The 18,388-nt window shown below is 41.7% G+C and overlaps 1 protein-coding gene and 1 long non-coding RNA gene across 9 annotated transcripts in view; one reads left to right on the forward strand and one right to left on the reverse strand.

Moving 5' to 3' along the window:
- Nucleotides 1–6,765, forward strand: part of LOC144312925 (uncharacterized) — a 57,594-nt gene extending 50,829 nt beyond the window's left edge. Inside the window, exon 2 of the long non-coding RNA XR_013378581.1 lies at nucleotides 2,810–6,765. This is a non-coding gene — a long non-coding RNA (uncharacterized LOC144312925). The remainder of the gene's footprint in view (nucleotides 1–2,809) is intronic.
- Nucleotides 1–18,388, reverse strand: part of GHR (growth hormone receptor) — a 272,010-nt gene that overhangs the window by 18,195 nt on the left and 235,427 nt on the right. For all 8 annotated transcript variants that reach the window (XM_077896086.1, XM_077896083.1, XM_077896081.1 and 5 more), the window contains 3 exons: nucleotides 12,725–12,854; nucleotides 5,752–5,924; nucleotides 642–820 (listed from right to left, as the gene is read on the reverse strand). In XM_077896086.1, the coding sequence (XP_077752212.1) occupies nucleotides 642–820; nucleotides 5,752–5,924; nucleotides 12,725–12,854 (482 nt within the window). The remainder of the gene's footprint in view (nucleotides 1–641; nucleotides 821–5,751; nucleotides 5,925–12,724; nucleotides 12,855–18,388) is intronic.

Genomic DNA, 18,388 nt, shown 5'->3' on the forward strand with positions numbered 1-18,388 from the left:
TGTGTGCCATGTGGAATTTATCTAAGTGCCGAGTTCCCATACATATGTCAAGGAGGTGAACAGTTCAGAGGTCAACGACTACCATGCTGCTGGCCTGCATCAAAACCTCTAAGCTGGATTCTTCCTCTCTGAGATATGTAACAAAATCACCTTCTGAAAGCTCTAGGGGACAAACCCTCTTCCTCTGTTTCCTTCCTGGAGTCACTGAAGAACTTACATTAATGAGGATCCTGTAAGTAGTAGCAACTAAAATCACGGGAGGATGTTTAGCCATAGCTCATTGTTGATCTTGATCATAACTCTTCTCATGTCTAGCCACAGCCCCAAAGATAGCTTAAGTAGCTAGAGTGTATGGTTTTGTCAAACATTAAACTGGACACTGAGAAGGACTGGGGAGATAGTTTTCCTTTCCTTCCTTACACTTCCATATAAGCTCCACGGAAGCATCTGTCCTTGGACAGAATTCCCAGATATTTTACTGCTTTTTATCTGTTTTCCTCAAATAAAGAAATAAGGAGTGTATATACAGCATGGGCATGTGGAATTAGGTCAAAAGGAAGTCTGACTGCAAAGGAGAGAGGTGTTGTTGGTATAAAGAAAAGTCAAAGTATTTTTGAGTGTGCTGTGTAATCATATCTTACCATTTTCCACTGGGACTCATTCACTTCTTTGTATTGTAGTTCATACTCGAGGACTATCCATCCCTTCTGAACATCCGCATTGGGTGGTGGTTCCCATCTCACTTGGATATCTGCATGGATTCCCGTTAAACTGATGTTCAGTAAAGTCCAGTTGAGGCCGATGGGTGGGTCTGGTTGCACTGTGCATTTCAACAGAGAGTTAGTGCACAGAGAGACAGACAGGTACAGCTTGATTTAACGGAGAGATTTCTTCAGAAGAGACCAATTACTTTATGCATTTTTGTTATCCATACTCTTAATTCTTCCAATATTCTTATTATACTCTCATTGTAGTAGAGAATACAATTTTTTTTTTTTTTTGGCTGGAGTATGATCTGTTTATGACCTTGAAGACCAAAAGCTCCTATAAAATTCCTTTTCAAGTTTAAAAATCTGATCTAAAATTCTTCTTGGGGCCCATGTCTTACATATCTTTTAGCCCTGATAGGATTAATGCTTTGGGATTTTGGCAAGGGAATTCATTGTAACTCGAAACTGAAGGAACAGAAACAGAAAGACCTAGAGTATTTGAACACGTGGCTATTTTGGAACTAGGGATAGATAAATCCTTTTTATTCCAAATTGTTTATTACCTAGGGCAAAGATCTTATCAATTTCTGTATTGCTACTAGAATAATCCCACCAAACACTCTGCTGATGCTCCTTAGCATGATGTCTTCCTAGCCACATGTGGTGATTTTTTTTCAGACATAAGAAGGAAGGCACTGTACTCTTCTCTCAAATGGTGATGAGTCAGGATTTTCTGTCTCTTACTTAACTGTTATGTGAAGAATCTGAAATAGTGTTTTGCTTGGTTTCTATGGACAAACTGTACATTCTCTGGTAAATCAGCTGCATTCTGCTTATTAGGACTGCAAAGACCACAATTTACCAAAGATTGATGAAGAGAAATATGTATTCCAAAGCTAGGAACTATACCTAAATTTACATTCTGGATAGTTCCTGATATATTATTGCCCTTTAGGTCTTAGTACTGAGGTTTTCAAAAATCACTTCCAGATACAAAGTAAAATTTACTTACTTTTTAAAAAAGATTTTATTTATTTATTCATGAGACACACACAGAGAGAGAGAGAGAGAGAGAGAGAGAGAGAGAGAGGCAGAGACACAGGCAGAGGGAAAAGCAGGCTCCATGCAGGAAGGCCCATGTGGGACTCTATCCCGGGACTCCAGGATCATGCCCTAAGCCAAAGACAGATGCTCAACTGCCGAGCCAGCAGGTGTCCCAAAATTTACTTTCTCTTCTACTGTTTGTAGAAGGTCACCCAGAGCGTTGCAAAGTCTGGATCCCCAGGGTTGACCAGACAAAGGCCTATAAATATAAGTGTGAGGAGCCATAACTGGCTGTTAAAATCTGGTGGCCAAAGGAGGAAGCGCTTGCATTCAATCAGACTTAAGACAGACCTTAGTGTGAAGGAGCATGATATTGGCCCCTGTAGAGGGGCCAACTTTAAAAAAATAGACAATCCAAATATGACTAATAATGACCAAATTTTGGAAATTAAATTAGAGGGATTTGCAAAAATAGTTGGGCTGCATATGGCTACAGTAATGACAGTAATGCTTCACCCTTCTGGATTTGTTGGGGACTGAGGAATTCTGATAACTGAAGCTTAACTCTTTAAGAGACCAAAATATAAACATGTTTTTGATGGAAAAATTTCAACTTATTACTCATGTTTCATCTTACAAACTCCCCTTTCTACTTTATTTTTTTCCCCCTTTCTACTTTAAATAGAAAATAGGGAACATGGTCCTTTTTGAGATGGCTTGTACCACTGTTAGAAGCATAGTAACCTCCCCCTTACCTCTGTGCATATTGTTACATGCTGTATGCAACAGCTCCTCTGAGATGCTGGAAAAGCACCTGAGACCGACTACATCCCCAGGCAGCCCCTGGTCCCTCCCCAGAATGTGCTCCTCTGTCACTTTCCCTCTCTCTGTTAATGGCACCTCCATTCCTCCAGTTGCTCAGGATGAAATTAGTGAGCTCTTCCTTGACTCATCTTTTTCTCACCACCTCCACATTCTGTCAGCTGTATGTTTTTTTTTTTTAAGATAGATTTATTTATTTATTTATTTATTTATTTATTTATTTATTTATTTAGAGAGAACAAGCAAGGAAGGGAGGAGCAGAGGAAGAAAGAGAAGCAGACTCTCCGCCAAGATGGGAGCCCAATGCGAGGCTTGATCTGAGGACCCTGGGACCATGACCTAAGCCGAAGGCAGCCACTTAACAGACTGAGCCACCCAGGGACCTCTCAGCTGTACTTCGGAGATGGTCACAGAGTCCAACTGCTCTTCACCATCTGCATCTCCAAACCCAGTCCCACCATTATGCTTTTTTGCGTATTGCTGCGTTAGCCTCCTAAGCAGTCCTCCTGTGGTCTTTGTCCTGCTTCAGTCTGTTCTCAATATAATCCGTATAATATTTGTCACAGTGGTTATTTTCACACTTGTGTTAGAGCACATCGCTCATTTAAAACCCTCCAAAGGCTTCCAATGTCACTCCAGGTAAAAGCCAGAATCATCCAATGGCTTCACGGGTGCTGTAGCTTTGGCTCACGGATCCCTCAGATGTGGCCTGTCACATGCCCCTCCTTGCTCACTCTGTGCCAGCTCCTCTCTCCACCATGCTGTTCCTCAAGCGAGCAAGGGCATTCTCCCACTGTGGGAGCTTTGCCCTTGCTGTGCCCTCTTGCTGGAATGTTGTTCTCTCATGTTTTTCTTTATTCAGCAAAGACAGCTCTGATAACTCTAATAAAATAGCAACCTCTCCTGCACTCCTCTTCTCCCTCCCTACGTTATTTTTCTTCATTGCATTGTCTTTCTCCAGCTTCGCTGGGATAAAATCCCACGAGGGCAGACGTTTTCTGCTCCTGGCACCTAGAAATGTACTTGGCCCAAGGAAGGGACTCAGTAAATATTTGCTGAATGAATGAATGAACAACAAGTGTCTAGCAATACAGGACTTTAAATCCAAAGATGAGCCCTGTGAGATAGTAGGAGAGTACTCATATAACACGTGACGAAGCTGAGGTTTATGGTTGTCTTCTTAAGATCTATTAGGCTCACCTTGTTCCTTGCTGTCTCCCCCTCCCAGCAACCTCCCTCCCTGCTATGGTTGTAACTGCCTATCACCATCTTTTGCCTTAATTATCTTTTGCCTTAATTATCATAAAGATGATCACAAAGTGTTCTAACCTCTCTCTCTCTACTCTGTGTGACTCCAATCTACCCTCTACACAGCGGCAAGATGTATTTCCCCGAGACATTTAGTAACACAACAGGTGGCACTGGATAAGTTTGAGATTAAGAGCGCAGACTCTGGAGCTGTGCTGCCTAGGTTCCAATCTCCGCTCCACCTACTAGCTGACAGACCTTGAATTAGCCTTTAAATGCCCTCAGCCTCAATGTTGTCATCTGTGACATGGAGATTATAATAGGACCTCTCTCACAGAGTTATTATACCCGACCCATAGGTAAGGGCTTTGTAAGTGTTAGTCAGCTAATATTATCCTCAGGGCATTTCCCTCCTTAAACATCTTCAAATGCACCTCTTGGCAGTCATTTAAAGTCTAACTTCCTTTGTGGGGTTCACAAGACCACTTGGGACTTCTCTGGCTGATCAATCAGGCCGGCCTAACTGCTCCCAGTCCTTCAACATTCTGTGCCATTTATCACTTCTGGAACTTAGTCACTGTTGGAAGACTCAGTCCATCTTGTGTATCTGGCAACTAACTCCCACTGATGCCCCAAGGAGTAACTGAACTGCCACCATTTCTGGGCTTTCCTTGCCCCTCCCTCATGCCCATCCAATCGTTGTACCTTCGGCCACTGCGTTGGCTTACTATGCCCTCCACACACCTCGAGTCCAGCACCTAAACCATTTGACCATTTGACACACCTGACTCCCCTCCTTGACCATAGCTTACTCATTCTGTAGCCACCACACTGAGTACAGGGTTCAAGGCATGGCAGGCCCTCAGTGAAAGTCAGCTATGGAAATGAGTGGGGCTAGGTATTGGCAGGGACAGGGTTAGAACCATGGGTCTGGACCTAATACTCTTACTACTACCCGGTTAGCTACCCAAGGGCTATGTCTATTGATATTGCAGCTTACGATAAATAGTCTCTCCAAGTTATGTAGTTGGGTTCTCATTTCTGCTTGTTCTTCTCCCTGACAGGCTATCAGATTTACTCGTTTCTGCCTGCAGCTTCTAGCCACATTCTCTTAGCCTCTTCTAGTCCACTGATGCCTGGGAAACCACACACAGGCGTCTAAGGACAGAACGTCTCAGAGAAACTCCAAGCAATTTCTATAACAGATGAGCCTTTATGGATAGATTCTGAGGCACCATATCAGCTACTCATAGTCCTTTGATTCTTTATATTTTGCTGTTTACAATATTATAGTATAAACATAAATATTCCAGTTACAGTTGTTTGTTTTGTTTTATTTCCCCTTGTGTTCTTCTGATGGGCAAGTGATAATCTGTCTAGATCTTTCATTTGGTTCATTGAGCTCTGATTATATCCAATGTTTGTCTTGAGATCTTACAAACATGTCTTTAAACTGATTTGGGGCTGTTTTGTAAATATAAAGTTCCAGAAATATTATGCTTTGTGATAAAATCTAGGCACTTATTATAGTGATGACAGGGATCAAAGGTCAACATATTTCAGATCTGAATATAGTAATCATATTGAATAATTAGGGAAGAAAGAATCTTAGGAGTATGGTGAGTTTGTCTCTTGTGGTGGCACCCAAGAACATAATCCATCTTGAAAGACCTCAAGTAAAAGACTGCACAGTTCCCATTCTTTTCCTGACAACATTTACTGTCAGGTTGTTTTATGTTAGAGCCAACTTATGTTCCCCTGCCTTCTCCCTCTTGTTCACTGGCTGACCTCATGCCTTGTAAAGAAGACCTCCATTCACCTAACTTACAATGACAAAGTCTTCCTACTTGAATCCACATGGACATTGAGGCTTCCCCGCTTATTTAATCTAAAGCCGTGTCAAGTAAAACACAAACCTGTGATTTACCTATTTCCTCAACAGAGAAACACTTTTGATCCACCGTACCACCATTGCTGGTTAGCTTGATACAGTAGGGTATCCAAATGGAGGTATAAGATGAATTAAAGTAACAGCTGTTTTCTCCGGCAGAGACATAATCGGGGCATTCTTTCCACTCTTGAGTCCATTCTTGCGTGCTCCTGAAATGAAGGGTAAAAAAAGATGAATTGTTCCAAAAATTATGCCATGGTTTAAGTCAATGTGAGGTGCCTGAGAGTCAGATTCAATAAGTTGGAACACAAATATTTTACAACCAAGTCTTTCAAGAGCATTGTTTCCAAGAAGTGTCACATCTGTGGACTCACCCACAGGGTCTGCAGACTGACAGGGCTATTGGTACTTTTACTATAGTAAAAGCACCCATTCATCAACTGCTTATGATGCACCAGTTCCTAAATTAAGTAATTTGTGGGTAGGCACTTCATTATCCTGAGGCTCTGAGGCTTAGGGAGGTTTAAAATGTTCCTTTATTAAAACACTACAGAGGGTCAGCATCCAAACTATAAAGAGTTCCAAAGTCCCATTCTTTGGACCTGGATATTTTCCCAACTCATGGTGTAGGACACTGAGAAGGCACACTGGTGTGTTCTTCAGGCTGAGTGACACTGAGGTTTGAGTGGCCTTACGGTAAAAAACTGGCTATCACCCTACTCTGAACTGCTGAACCCTGTGTCCATATCCCCAGGTTGTCTTATGCTTGGGGGAGTTTTCCTGATGCCTTCAACTCCTTCCCATATTCTTGGTTTCTTCCCTAATTATATGAAGAGCCATGAGAACACTGTAAACACACTGGACTTCTAGGTGATATTTATGAAGCATAGGAATCCTAGCCTTTTTCTCCTCACCCTTAAAAGAGACAAAAGGTCATGAGCCCAGAAATTAAAATTTTTTTTCCAAACCCAGAAAGTAATTTTTTCTATTTTGTAAGTAGAATGGACATTTACTTATAATATTAAAAAATGGAAATGAAAATGAGCTAAATTGAATCAATGTGTTTGCCTATCTGTTCCTTTTGTCTTTGCTCTACAAAAAACAAGCTCATGTTTTCCTAGATCTTGGCTCAGATTAAAAACAAACAAACAAACAAAACAAATCATGGAGGAAAGATGGATGCGTGGAGAATACTGAAGAAATCAGAGAAGCCACATCTCCATATTTACATTCTGCCATACAGTTTTTCATCTCTATCCCACTCTACAGAAAGCATCATTTACCCAGATGACTTAAAACACCATCAGGATTAGCTAAATGGGAAAGAGATATCAGGAAGTTTACTGTGGAAGGAAGCAGAGTTTTGGGAAAGGAAAATCCCTGGTTAGCTGCCAATAGGAACCTGAACAAAAATGCAGAGCAATCAAGGATTGCCTAGACTCAAGTCTACCCCTGCAAGAACACAGAAACATGTGTTAGAATGTGACCCAGCTCTCCAAAGTCCCATCTCTCTGACTGACTGAATGAATGAGTCCAGCACGTATCTTTGGGTGCCGGCTATACAAGTACTATAGAAGCATTACATCCGGGGCAGCCAGGTGGCTCAGTTAGTTAGGCGTCTGCCTTTGGCTCAGGTCGTGATCTCAGGGTCCTGGGATCGAGTCCCACAGCAGGCTCCCGTTCAGCTGGGAGCCTACTTCTCCCTCTGCCTATGTCTCTGCCCCTCTCTCTGGCTCTCATGAATAAATAAATAAAATCTTTTAAAAAGAAGCATTATATCTGGGACTACCGCTGTGTGGATAAAATGATTAATTAGATTTTGTTTGTAACTTCAGGCTAGAAGGAGACTCAAAAATTATCATCTGAGTACATTTTTTGTCTCCTGTATTCATTCCATTCATATTTAATAAGCACTGATTATATATATAAAACACTGTGCTGGACATTATGCAGGATGCATGTGTGTCTAAGGAATTGGTCCTGCCTCGGAGGAAGGACTAAAACACTGTATTGCAAAGCAGTGTGGGTTTGTGCTCACAAATAGTGCCAAAAGTTCAGAAGAGGGAATGTTCTAGCTGTTCATGGAAGGCTTCAAGGTAGTGGTGGTGTTTCTAACAATCTTTGCAGATGGGTTAAAGTTTAATACATGGCAATAGGGGAAGGAAGGAGCGAACAGAGTAGTCAAAGGCACTGAGGTCTGGAAGTGCGGGCATGAATCTGGTAAGGGGAACACAAGGCAATGGAATAAATGGGAAAACAAGTTAGAATTGCTACTTGGGCAGAACACTTAATTATCTGCTTACTATTCATGAGATGCCAGCTGAGAAGGTTTATGAGTCAAGAAGACATAAAGCCAGGTGGTCTGTGGCTAAGGTAGAAGTGACCCTGTGAAGGCTGAGGTGCTTGGGGCTGGTAGGCAGACAGTGCAGGTCTGTGAGCATCCCTCTGGGGTGCTGGGTAGCGATGAGCAACAAGGGCACCACAGGCTGTAGGCAAGGCAGGGACTGGAAGGAGGGGTGAGGAGATGCAGACCACACATGTTTCCTTCTCTACAGCTGTTTCTCAGGCTGGTCTGTTTGGCACTGGGAGGAAACTTAATGTGGCGTGAGGGGGGTCCTTGAGACAGTTGCCCATCAGCTGTTGGAAAGAACTTGGGATTAACATGGCTGGTGAACTGTAGCTTAAATTCTGGTTGAGATTCTTAAAAGTTGCATAACCTTGGATGAGAGGGAGATTCATCCCTGATGGGAAATGCGAGTGGTATGTGTGTGTGTGTGTGTGTGCGTGTGTCTGTATATATGTATGCATGTGTGCGTATAGTGTGTGTATCTATGCACATGTGTGTGAGTGTGTATGTATGTTTAGAGTAGTAGGAAAAGGATGAAAAAATTAGGGATAGGTGGGTCATTGACCTACGGAATGGTTTATTTTATCTTGACTGGCAAACTAAGGAAGAGTATAATTAAAGAGAATGGTTTAGCAAGATTGCTCAGAGGAATGAGGCTCCTAAATAATAATATGGATAAAAAATGTATTTAGTATAGTTCATAGTCTAAAAGTATTAAAATGTAAAAATGTAGTACAGTGCTTAGCGGGTCTGGATTTGTAACAGGGAGATTAGCTCTGCATGTTTCATGGTTTCTCGACTTTGACATGCCTCCTTGGGGACTGTATGAAAAACTTTGTTTAGATTATTCCAAATCCATTAGTTCCACAGAGCAAACAACTTAAAGCACTTATCTTAAGCACAGGAACAGTTAGTTCAAAACACACTCCCAACACCCTCCCCCTCATTAACCAAAGTTGAATTTTATTTTCAATAAATATTTAAAACTTATCTTTAAACTCTTGAATTTAGACAAAAAGACAAATGGGCTCACAAAATAGGGACTCTTGCCTACTTTCCCTAGGTTGAATTTCTATGCAGGCGACCAAAGCCAATTTATGGAAACTATTTTCTCCTATCGTACCCCTGAGAGTTAAGTGTACTAGGTTTGCTCCTAGTCCATCTTGTGGAATAGAAGGAAAGCTGTACTATCCACAGAGAGAAAGACTATCAGTAAAAATCAGAATAAAGAGCAGAAGAAATGCTTTCTAACCAAACACTTTTCCACCTAGCAACTGGAAGAAAAGTCCTAAAAATACAACATCATTTACGGTCGAAAAACAATTGTTTTCATTACATACAGGTCATGTATATTAGGCTTAAAATTCAATCTTTTCTCTAGAAAGAAGAAATAGTAACTGTGCCCTTTACTCCCTTCTACTCTCCCCCCAGAACCTTGCATGGAAAATGAACTTTCTGTTAAAAGGCCAGGATAATTTGTTGAGGGGAGTTGGGTGTGGGGGATGGGAGAAATGGGGGATACAGCCTCAGGGACTGAGGCTTCTTTCTTCAAAAATAAGGTACCTGCGGGTGAGGAGCTGAGAGCAGAGCATCTCCCCAGAGCCTCCTGTTGGGTGCCTGCGATTCGCATTCAGGCTGAGTCCTCTCCCAGCGATGAGACCATACTGGCAGCACCTGCATCACGGGATGGCTGAGACTGCTCTGCCCCCGCTGCCTCCCCTGCCGGCTGCCTCGGGGCCTGTCCTGTTGACAGCCTGACAGCTTTGGGTTCTTCATGCGTTAGTGACCAAGGCCAGGCTGGTAAACTGAAAGCCCCGAGCATGGCCCCTCCTGGAGCCTTCCCGTCTCCCCTGCTCCAGTTCTGGACGAAATGCTGCCACAGCTTTGTGTGGCAGGGAGGAGGGGGCCGTGATTCTAGAGTTCTAGGACTTGTGTGGGAGCTGAATTCTAAGACGCAACGACAGGAGTCAGAAAGTGCATTTGTGCACGAGGCCAGTGCAAAGGCTAACATATCTGTGTACTAACTGGTGTGGTCTGAGCCTGACACTCCCAGCCCCTTGGATTCTAGCCTTCCTCAATCAACAGGGCTGGAGGCTTATGCTATTTTGGCTAGATATTCAAAAAAATTATATATTTTTTAGAGAAAACATAAAATACTGATTTTTCAAGTTTGGGTTGGCTCTCATCATGAGGTTGTGCTTGGGGGGTTTGAAGACGTGACAGTGTTTCCCCCTGAGATCCCAAACCCCACTAGGGCAACAATTGACAACATCCTTCCAAATATGTTGAGATTTGCCCTCCACCTGGTCACACTCTCTGTGGCCTCTCCATTAGCACAGAGCCTGGGTTTGGACTAGGGCCACTGAGAGGCCTCAGAGGTGCAGAGGAGGCCTGGGGGCAAAGTCACGTGACCCTGATGGAAGAGAGTAAGGAACAAATATAGATTTGTGAGGGTTTCAGACCCTTGGGCTCCCCATTTTGCTCAAGTTCAGATTTGGTGAATATTAGGGTGGTAATAACTCATTTTCATAACATGAGCCTGACTCTGTCACCTAACTATTCGGTTCAGTTCCTTGTGTCTACACAAATAACTTATTTTGTTCTCACTGAGCTGGCTCTCTGTACCTTCAAAATCTCTCTCCATTTAACAGTCAATTTGACAGATATTCAAAGGTGTTACTAGACATATAAGCTTCCTGTCCAAATGTATTTACACAAATCAGCTGAGCCTCTTCACCCCTCCCTCTCTGTTATGTCAGCTTGAAGAGAGGGAGAAAAAAAACTGCATTTGGTGCCCAAGCATGTCATATTTGTATGCCCTCTGGGGAACATCTGAGAAACCTCTCTCACACCTGGGAAGTAGGTAAGGCCAGTACGGTTGCTAACTCAAAGTATTTATTTGTAAGCAGAGTATCCAGTTTTACGCTAACAAAGGCCTTAGAAGCAGACCAATAATCACCAGCCAGAAAGAATCAAAAGTAATTTTTATAGCCCTGGAACTGGATTTCTGTATCATTATTATTTGAAATTATCACCAGATTACCAATAATAATATAATAATAGCAGCCACCATTTGTCGAGTACATGTGCCAAGCACTGTGCTGTCTTTCATGTATCATCTAATAAAATCCTCACCAAGAAGCCATGAGACAAGGTCTATTACCTCTGTTTACCAAACAAGGTGGCTGAGTTGTGAATAGACTACTTTGCCTGGTGTCACTCAGCAAGGGCCAGAACCCGGCTGAGATATGGTTCTGTTGGCCCTGAGCCCATGTCTTTAGCTGCTCACTCATCTTCCCTTCTTTTCCAGCTCCTCTCTGGGGTGGATGGCATCAGCCTTGGACTGATGAACGCTCTCACTCTGGGAGAGAGGGTCATGGCTAACCTTGCATGTTGGCTTAGGCTTTCCCTGGGGGTTGGGTGGAAAAGAGGAAATGATGAAGTGTTTGAACCCAAAACTTAGAAAAGGCCAAAAGGCACAACATAAGAGTGAACAGAAATGGAAATAATTCCAGGGGAGGGGTCAGAAATAAACTACTTGGATGGTGATTACATTGAGAGATTTTGTTTCACTCTTCCTCTGTTATTTTACAAGATGACCGGTCAAAATGGAATAGAGAAGTATTACAGTTCCTTACTGAGTATAACTAATTTAATAGGAACATAGTCTATTGTCTACATAGACACCAAGCTCAGTCTTTTAAAATATACACGTCTTCTAAAAGCCCACCGCAGATAAAATCCAATTTAAAGCCCAGCCATGGCCAGCAAGGCTTGGCACTGTCTGGCTCTGGCTGACTTTCTGACCTCTTCTCACATCATATCCGTACATTTTACCTTGTGCCATCCATGAGGGCCTCCTGCTTTCCTCAAACAGATCAGCCTCAGGGGCCTTTACACTTGCAACTTCCTCTCTTGAACAGTTTCCCTCTAGATATTCACGTGGCCCTCTCTCATTTCACTTCTGTCTCTGCTATAAACACCATGTCAGCAAGGCCCACTGTGAACTCCTCATCTAAAGTATCACCCAAGCTCCCTATGTGTACACACACACACACACACACACACTCATGTACACTTATCCACACTTTCACATACTTAGTCTCTCACATACATTTCCACATTCACATACTTGTGCACATCCACATACCCACTTTTACACGTTCTCATATGCATGCACTCATATGTGTATGTACACACTTTGCACACTCATGCATATTCACACTTGCACCTACACTTTCACACCTTCCCACGTATGCTCACCATATTCACACACTCACCATCAGGCACTCTCATGCACACCCATGTACTCATTCACAGTGTGGACACTTTTTATCCTCTTTCTGGTTTTTACATTTCTTAATACCCCATGTTACCCGCTGCCATTTATTTATTTATTTTTAATTTTTTATGGTCTGTCTCCCTCTGTTGGAAAGACAGACCCATGAGGTTAGGGTCTTCCTCTTTTTTGTAATCAGCGCTCTACATCCAGTGCCTTAAATAGTACCAAACACATAGTAAGGACTTAAATATTTTTTGAATAAATGCATACATTTAAGTCATCAAAATAAACCATTCCCATGTCCATCACAGCATGCAACTCAGTATGCTTTCATCAGAAAATCCATGGAGGGAAAAGTCAGAAAGGCATGAAGGCTGCACCTTCTAATATAGAACAGCTGTACGGATCCTGCGTTCTTTAGACCATGACGAACCCCATCTGTCCAGTGGCATGAAAAAGTCTCTAGTTCAGGTGAACGGCACTTGGTGAACTTAGGCTTCTCAGAAGAATCTGCAGAACAAACAGGAAAGACAAAGCATGAAATCAAGAGGGTAATGTATGGTTCTAATAAAACACATATTAACAGTGGTAAAGAAGAACCGTTTCTTTTAGAAACACTGTTTTCCCAGGTCACAGTTTCAAAGCTCATCGTATGTTAGTTATTTCTCTGTCAGTTCTTGAATTCAGGGGAAAACTGTTTTGTCTTTATTTCAAACATTATTTTTAGGGCCTGTTTAAGAAACCAGAACTGGATGTAAGGTTTATTTGGAAGGTTGACCCCAAAAACCGGGAGTGAGGGCAAGGGAGAGTGGGGGGAGGGAGGACAGCTAAGTGTGCTGTACGGCAGGTTACTATGTGGCCGACTAGGGCCCAACTCCACACAGGCCCCTCTGAGAAGCTGTAGAGGGTAGAGTGTGTCCTAGAGAGGGAGGGGAGGCTGGGGTGTTTATCTGCCAACTCCCACCATCCACTGCTTGACCGCTGCCCTGGAGGTGTTCATGCCCATGAACCTCTAGGGCACACCTGTACATGGGCTGAAGATCTTGCCTGACTTGAGAGGAGCCTGGATAAGCACCCCCTGAAGTGCACCCCGCAATGTGCATGTTGCATACGCCACGGATGCATCCACTGACATCAGGAGGGACAAAGGGATGTGGTATGGCACCTCAGCATCCACAACGGAGCCTTTCTTCATTTTATAGATTTTTATTTTTTTTTTTTTTACAAAAAGCCACTTATGCTTGCATTCTTTAAAAAAATTATTTAAATTCAATTAGCCAACATATGGCATATCACTAGTTTCAGAAGTAGTGTTCAATAATTTATCAGTTGTGCATTCTTTTCAAAGATTCAGCCAGTACATCCATTAGGCAGATGATGATTAAAAAACTTGTGCATACTTATGCGTCAATTCTAATTTGGGAAGTGGTGATTGCCTCCTACATGCTAGGATATTAGCCAAAATGCCTCTCATCTATGAAATCTATAGCAGATAAGTCTGAGGCAAAACCAATTTTTGTATACCGATTCTCATTGTTCTCGGACTTCCATGTAATTTTGGAGATGGTCAGGTTTCTTTTTTCTTTTTCCCCCTCCTTATATGATTAGTCTTCAATTAGATGTAAACTTAATATATTTGTTCTGGTATCTAAAGCTCTCATCCCTGGGCAATAGGGAGACTCTTAATTTTAAAGTATCTTTATAAATACTTTGAAACATAATTTAAAAATAAATAGCATGCAACCAAACCCATAAAAATTCCTGATTCCAAGTTCCAGGTTTGTATCTGGTGTTCTGAACCAAAACATGCTTCTCTTTCCCTTTGTCAGCAAAATCATAATGAATGGGATATTATAAACCTTCTCAATAAATCCCTCATTCAGCCATCCACTCAGCAGACACTTACTAAACATCTACTTTATGCCAGGCCCTCTTCTAAGAGTAGATCAGGAAACAAAACTGCTAACATTCTGGTCCTTGGGGAGTTTCCCTTTCAGTGGGGGCTGGAAGGAGGGAATCCCATGTAGAAAAAATTAGAGGGTAAGAAGATAAGGGGCTGGGAAATGGAGACCTCACCCTCCTTCCACTAATACCCATATGAATGTGGCAAAGAAGCTCAAGATGGGGAAATGTATTCTCATTTTAGATCACTTGCTGCCCCGAATAGTATGGGCACAGGCAAATGAATCTTCAGGAAATTCTGAGTTGCAGGTAGGTCCTTTGCCCTAAGAACACATGTTGGGGGTGACAAATATTTTTTCTTTTTTAAAAAAAATTTATTTATTCATTCATTCATTTATTCATTCATTCATTCATTCATTCATGAGAGACACAAAGAAGCAGAGACACAGGCAGAGGGAGAAGCAGGCTCCCCACAAGGAGCCTGATGCAGGACTCAATCCTGGACACCGGGATCATGCCCTGAGCTAAAGGCAGACACTCAACCACTGAGCCACCCAGGCATCCCAGAACGTTTTTCTTAATAAAACTCCGTGGTCATATTGTTGTAAGAAATATTCCTTTCACTGTATTAACTAAGAGATTTGCAAGAGTTTCGGGACATGGATAGGATCTACTTGGGACCAATGGTAGATAAGCAGCCCTCTCTAGGTGGTCAGCATTTACGAAGCTCTCTGATAGCACTGAAGTATAGAGGCCTGTATGATCTGCTACAAAGGAATATAGTGAAAAGGTGTGTATTTTGCTAGGTAGGCACCTAGTTTACAGTAGAGTACCTGGAAAAGTTCCTTTTTCTATTAGCTGAAGCACTGAAAAGGTTGTTTTCAGAGCCTTCCAGAAAATAAGCAATTAATAAAACATATTTAAGCCACAACTATTTTTAATGCTTGCAGGTTTGAGGAGAGTATTGCAGATTCTGACTACCCTGCATAGATGGTTAAGAAGAGGAAATGCGCTGGATTACAAATCCAGAGATTGGTGTTCAAGATCTTCCCAAGCCATTTGGGCCTCGGTCTCCTCAAAGAGAGGAGAAGAGATGGAAGAGATGAGGTTCAAGCTATTATACAACTTCACTTGTAATGATAAATGACGTATATCACCATTAATAATAATGTACACAACTGAAACATAATTTGACATTTAAGCTAAAACAACCAGAGAACACCAAAAGCAAACACCATTCAGATTTTTCTATTCCCTGTGCAACAAGCCTACCAAATGATAGCAAGAATAGTAAACCCCACCTAAAAACTTGAAACAGAAAAGGAAAACATTTTTTTTGCTAGCTGGAGAGAAAAAAACTTTAAAAAATTAATTTGAAACACATTTTTCTTGCTTAAACTTAGTACTCTTGTTTATTCTGCTTCCTTTTAGCTCCAGATGTATAGAAAGCCCCATATTATCTTCTCATTCTAAATATTAGGAAATTCATGGTTGTGGTGCTAATGTGATGAAGCATGTGCCCACACAGGAACTCTGATATAGACATAGTGCAGCAAAGCTATTTTCGTCTTTTTTTGAATGTATTTTTTACTGCCCACCCTCCTTTCCCTACCTTCCTCCTTTCTTTCTTTTTCCTTGCACTCAATTCTCCTTCCTTCTTTTTATCTTTCATGTCTGGGTATATGCTGTTAGGTGTCGTAGCAGACAGATTCTCAGATGGCCCCAATGATCCCTGTTTCCTGTTATTTACAAGATTTTGTATTTAATCTCCTTGGATAATTTGCTAATCTAATCTACAAAATATGGCAGCATTGAGGGGATGTCATATCTGGGGTTCGGCTACAAAGACTGAGACTTCCGTCTTGCTAGCAGATTCTCATTCTTGTTGGTTTCAATGAAGTAAACTTCTGTGTTGGCGAGAACCACATGACAAAGGACTGAGAGTGGCCCTTGACCAATAACTAGCAAGAAAATGAGGCCCTCAGTCTAACCCTCGAAAACCTGAATCTTGTCAAAAACTATGGAAGTTGATCCTTCCACAGTCCAGCCTTCAGGTGAGACCACAGCCCTTGTTGACATTTTGATCGCAGCAGCCTTCTTAGAAAACGTGAAGCAGAGGTCCCAGAGGATGGGTTAATTTAGAGGAAGGGTAGGGTACAACATTAACTGAATGCTGTTTAGACAGAATAAATGAATCCAATATACCGTAACTTGAAAGCAGTGTTCGATGGCGTAAAACACTTTTCTTAGCAAATGGAACACATCACAGTGAGTGGAAAGTACGGAAATTCTCTGTTGGAGGCAAGATGAACTGTAGTGTAGCTGGCTGCTTAACTCCCTCTCAATCACCTCCTGCTTTAGCTGTTACCGCTATGGCTAAAAATAGCTGGCATTCCTAAAGTTCAGCTCCTCAGTGTCCTACTGAGGTTTCCCAAGTCTGAGAGGTACTGGCTCAACCTTAAAATGAGCATCTATCTGATTATATCTGAAAATCTTTTTTATTTTTTTAGGATTTTATTTATTTATTCATGAGAGACACACAGAGAGAGGCAGAGACACAGGCAGATGGAGAAGATGTGGGATCCCGATCCTAGGACCCCAGAAACATGACCAAAGGCAGACGCTCAACCACTGAGCCACCCAGGTGCCCTTAGAAGCTTGTTTTATACTTCATTAGAAAGACAACAAATGGCTTTCTTAGGTCCTCTTTGAGCCACAAACAATAATTTTTGAACTAGTAATAATTCCTAGTCTTTCATGATTTTTAGCCTACCTCTAGAGAGAGTATTGTTCAATATCCATTTACAGCATCTCTGAAAAGAATGTTTCACTTGACAAGACAGTTTGCCTTTGGCCCTAAATTAATTCTCACTAGGAGAAACGAATGTTCTAATTCAAGTGGGTCCCACATTCTGAAAAAAATGTTAGTATTAACTCTGATCAGCATTCAAAATCTTGACAACAAATCCTTATTTTCTCTTTAGAGTCTTCACTTTGAAAATAAGGATTTTGACTCACAACACCATATTTCTTTTAGTTATTATTACCATGTTACATACACCACCTTCCATATTATATCATCTTCAATACTTTACATGTATTGTCTCCTTTAATACTGACAATAATTCCAGAAGGTGGGCATTATATACACTTAGAAATGGGTGGAAAGCTGGAGTTTAGAGAAGTTGCCTGTGTTTATACTGCTGTAGGTAGCAGAGATGGGATTAAAAATACAGGTCTGTGTGATTTCAAGCCTAAACTCAGAACTAGCAAAAAATAGTAGCTTTTTTTGTTAGACAATTTTTTTCTTGCTTCTCAAAAAATTCCCAGAAGGGAAAAATGAAAGCTTGGATGCGCTCTTAATTCAGTTCTCAGAAATCAGTAAGCTGGCAAGCCACTAAGAGCATTTCCTAATTGTACTTGCACATTGAAATCAACAGGAGAGCTTTAAAAAATACTGATGCCTTGGCCTACTCCCAGAGACTTGAGTCAATTTCTCTGGGGTTCAGGCTGGGTTTCGTGATTTTTAAAAGCCTCAGTGCTTGCAATGTGTGGCACAGGTTGAGAGCCAATAATGTAGAGAAATAGTTATAAGTAAGCACTGAAAGGTTGGCTTTCCACCTTATTAGTTTCTCTGATCAGTTCTAGGAGAGCTTTGTATCAAGAGTGACACTTGGTTTGGGTGCTTGGCTGACCCAGTCAGTAGAGCATGCAACTCTTGATCTTGGGGTCATGAGTTCAAGTCGCATGTTGGGTGTAGAGCTTAAAAAAAAGTGACATGTGTAAACTCCCACGAGTCTAGTTTGAGAGGGTGTGGGAAAGATATGAATATTATCATCTCAGAAGAGTAAAATAATGCTTCATCATGAGTACTGGAGAACAAAGAGGTATTTTAAATATATACAAATATGGTGCATGTCTAAAAGCTAATCCTGCCTAAACTTCTGATGGACTATAAACTGGTAATGGGAATTAATTAAGAAGTTAGACTGGTATTCCTACTGAAATTATTATTTAGAAAGCTTGAAGAGAGTAAAACTCTCTTCAAGTCTTTAAATGTTGATCGAATGGCAGTGTGTACAAACTACAATGATAGAGGGACAGTGTCAGAGAGAGCTAGAGGCACTACTGGTTGCAACAGG

The sequence above is a fragment of the Canis aureus genome, chromosome 4 (assembly GCF_053574225.1).
Source record: "Canis aureus isolate CA01 chromosome 4, VMU_Caureus_v.1.0, whole genome shotgun sequence".
In the NCBI taxonomy this organism is placed as follows: domain Eukaryota; kingdom Metazoa; phylum Chordata; class Mammalia; order Carnivora; family Canidae; genus Canis; species Canis aureus.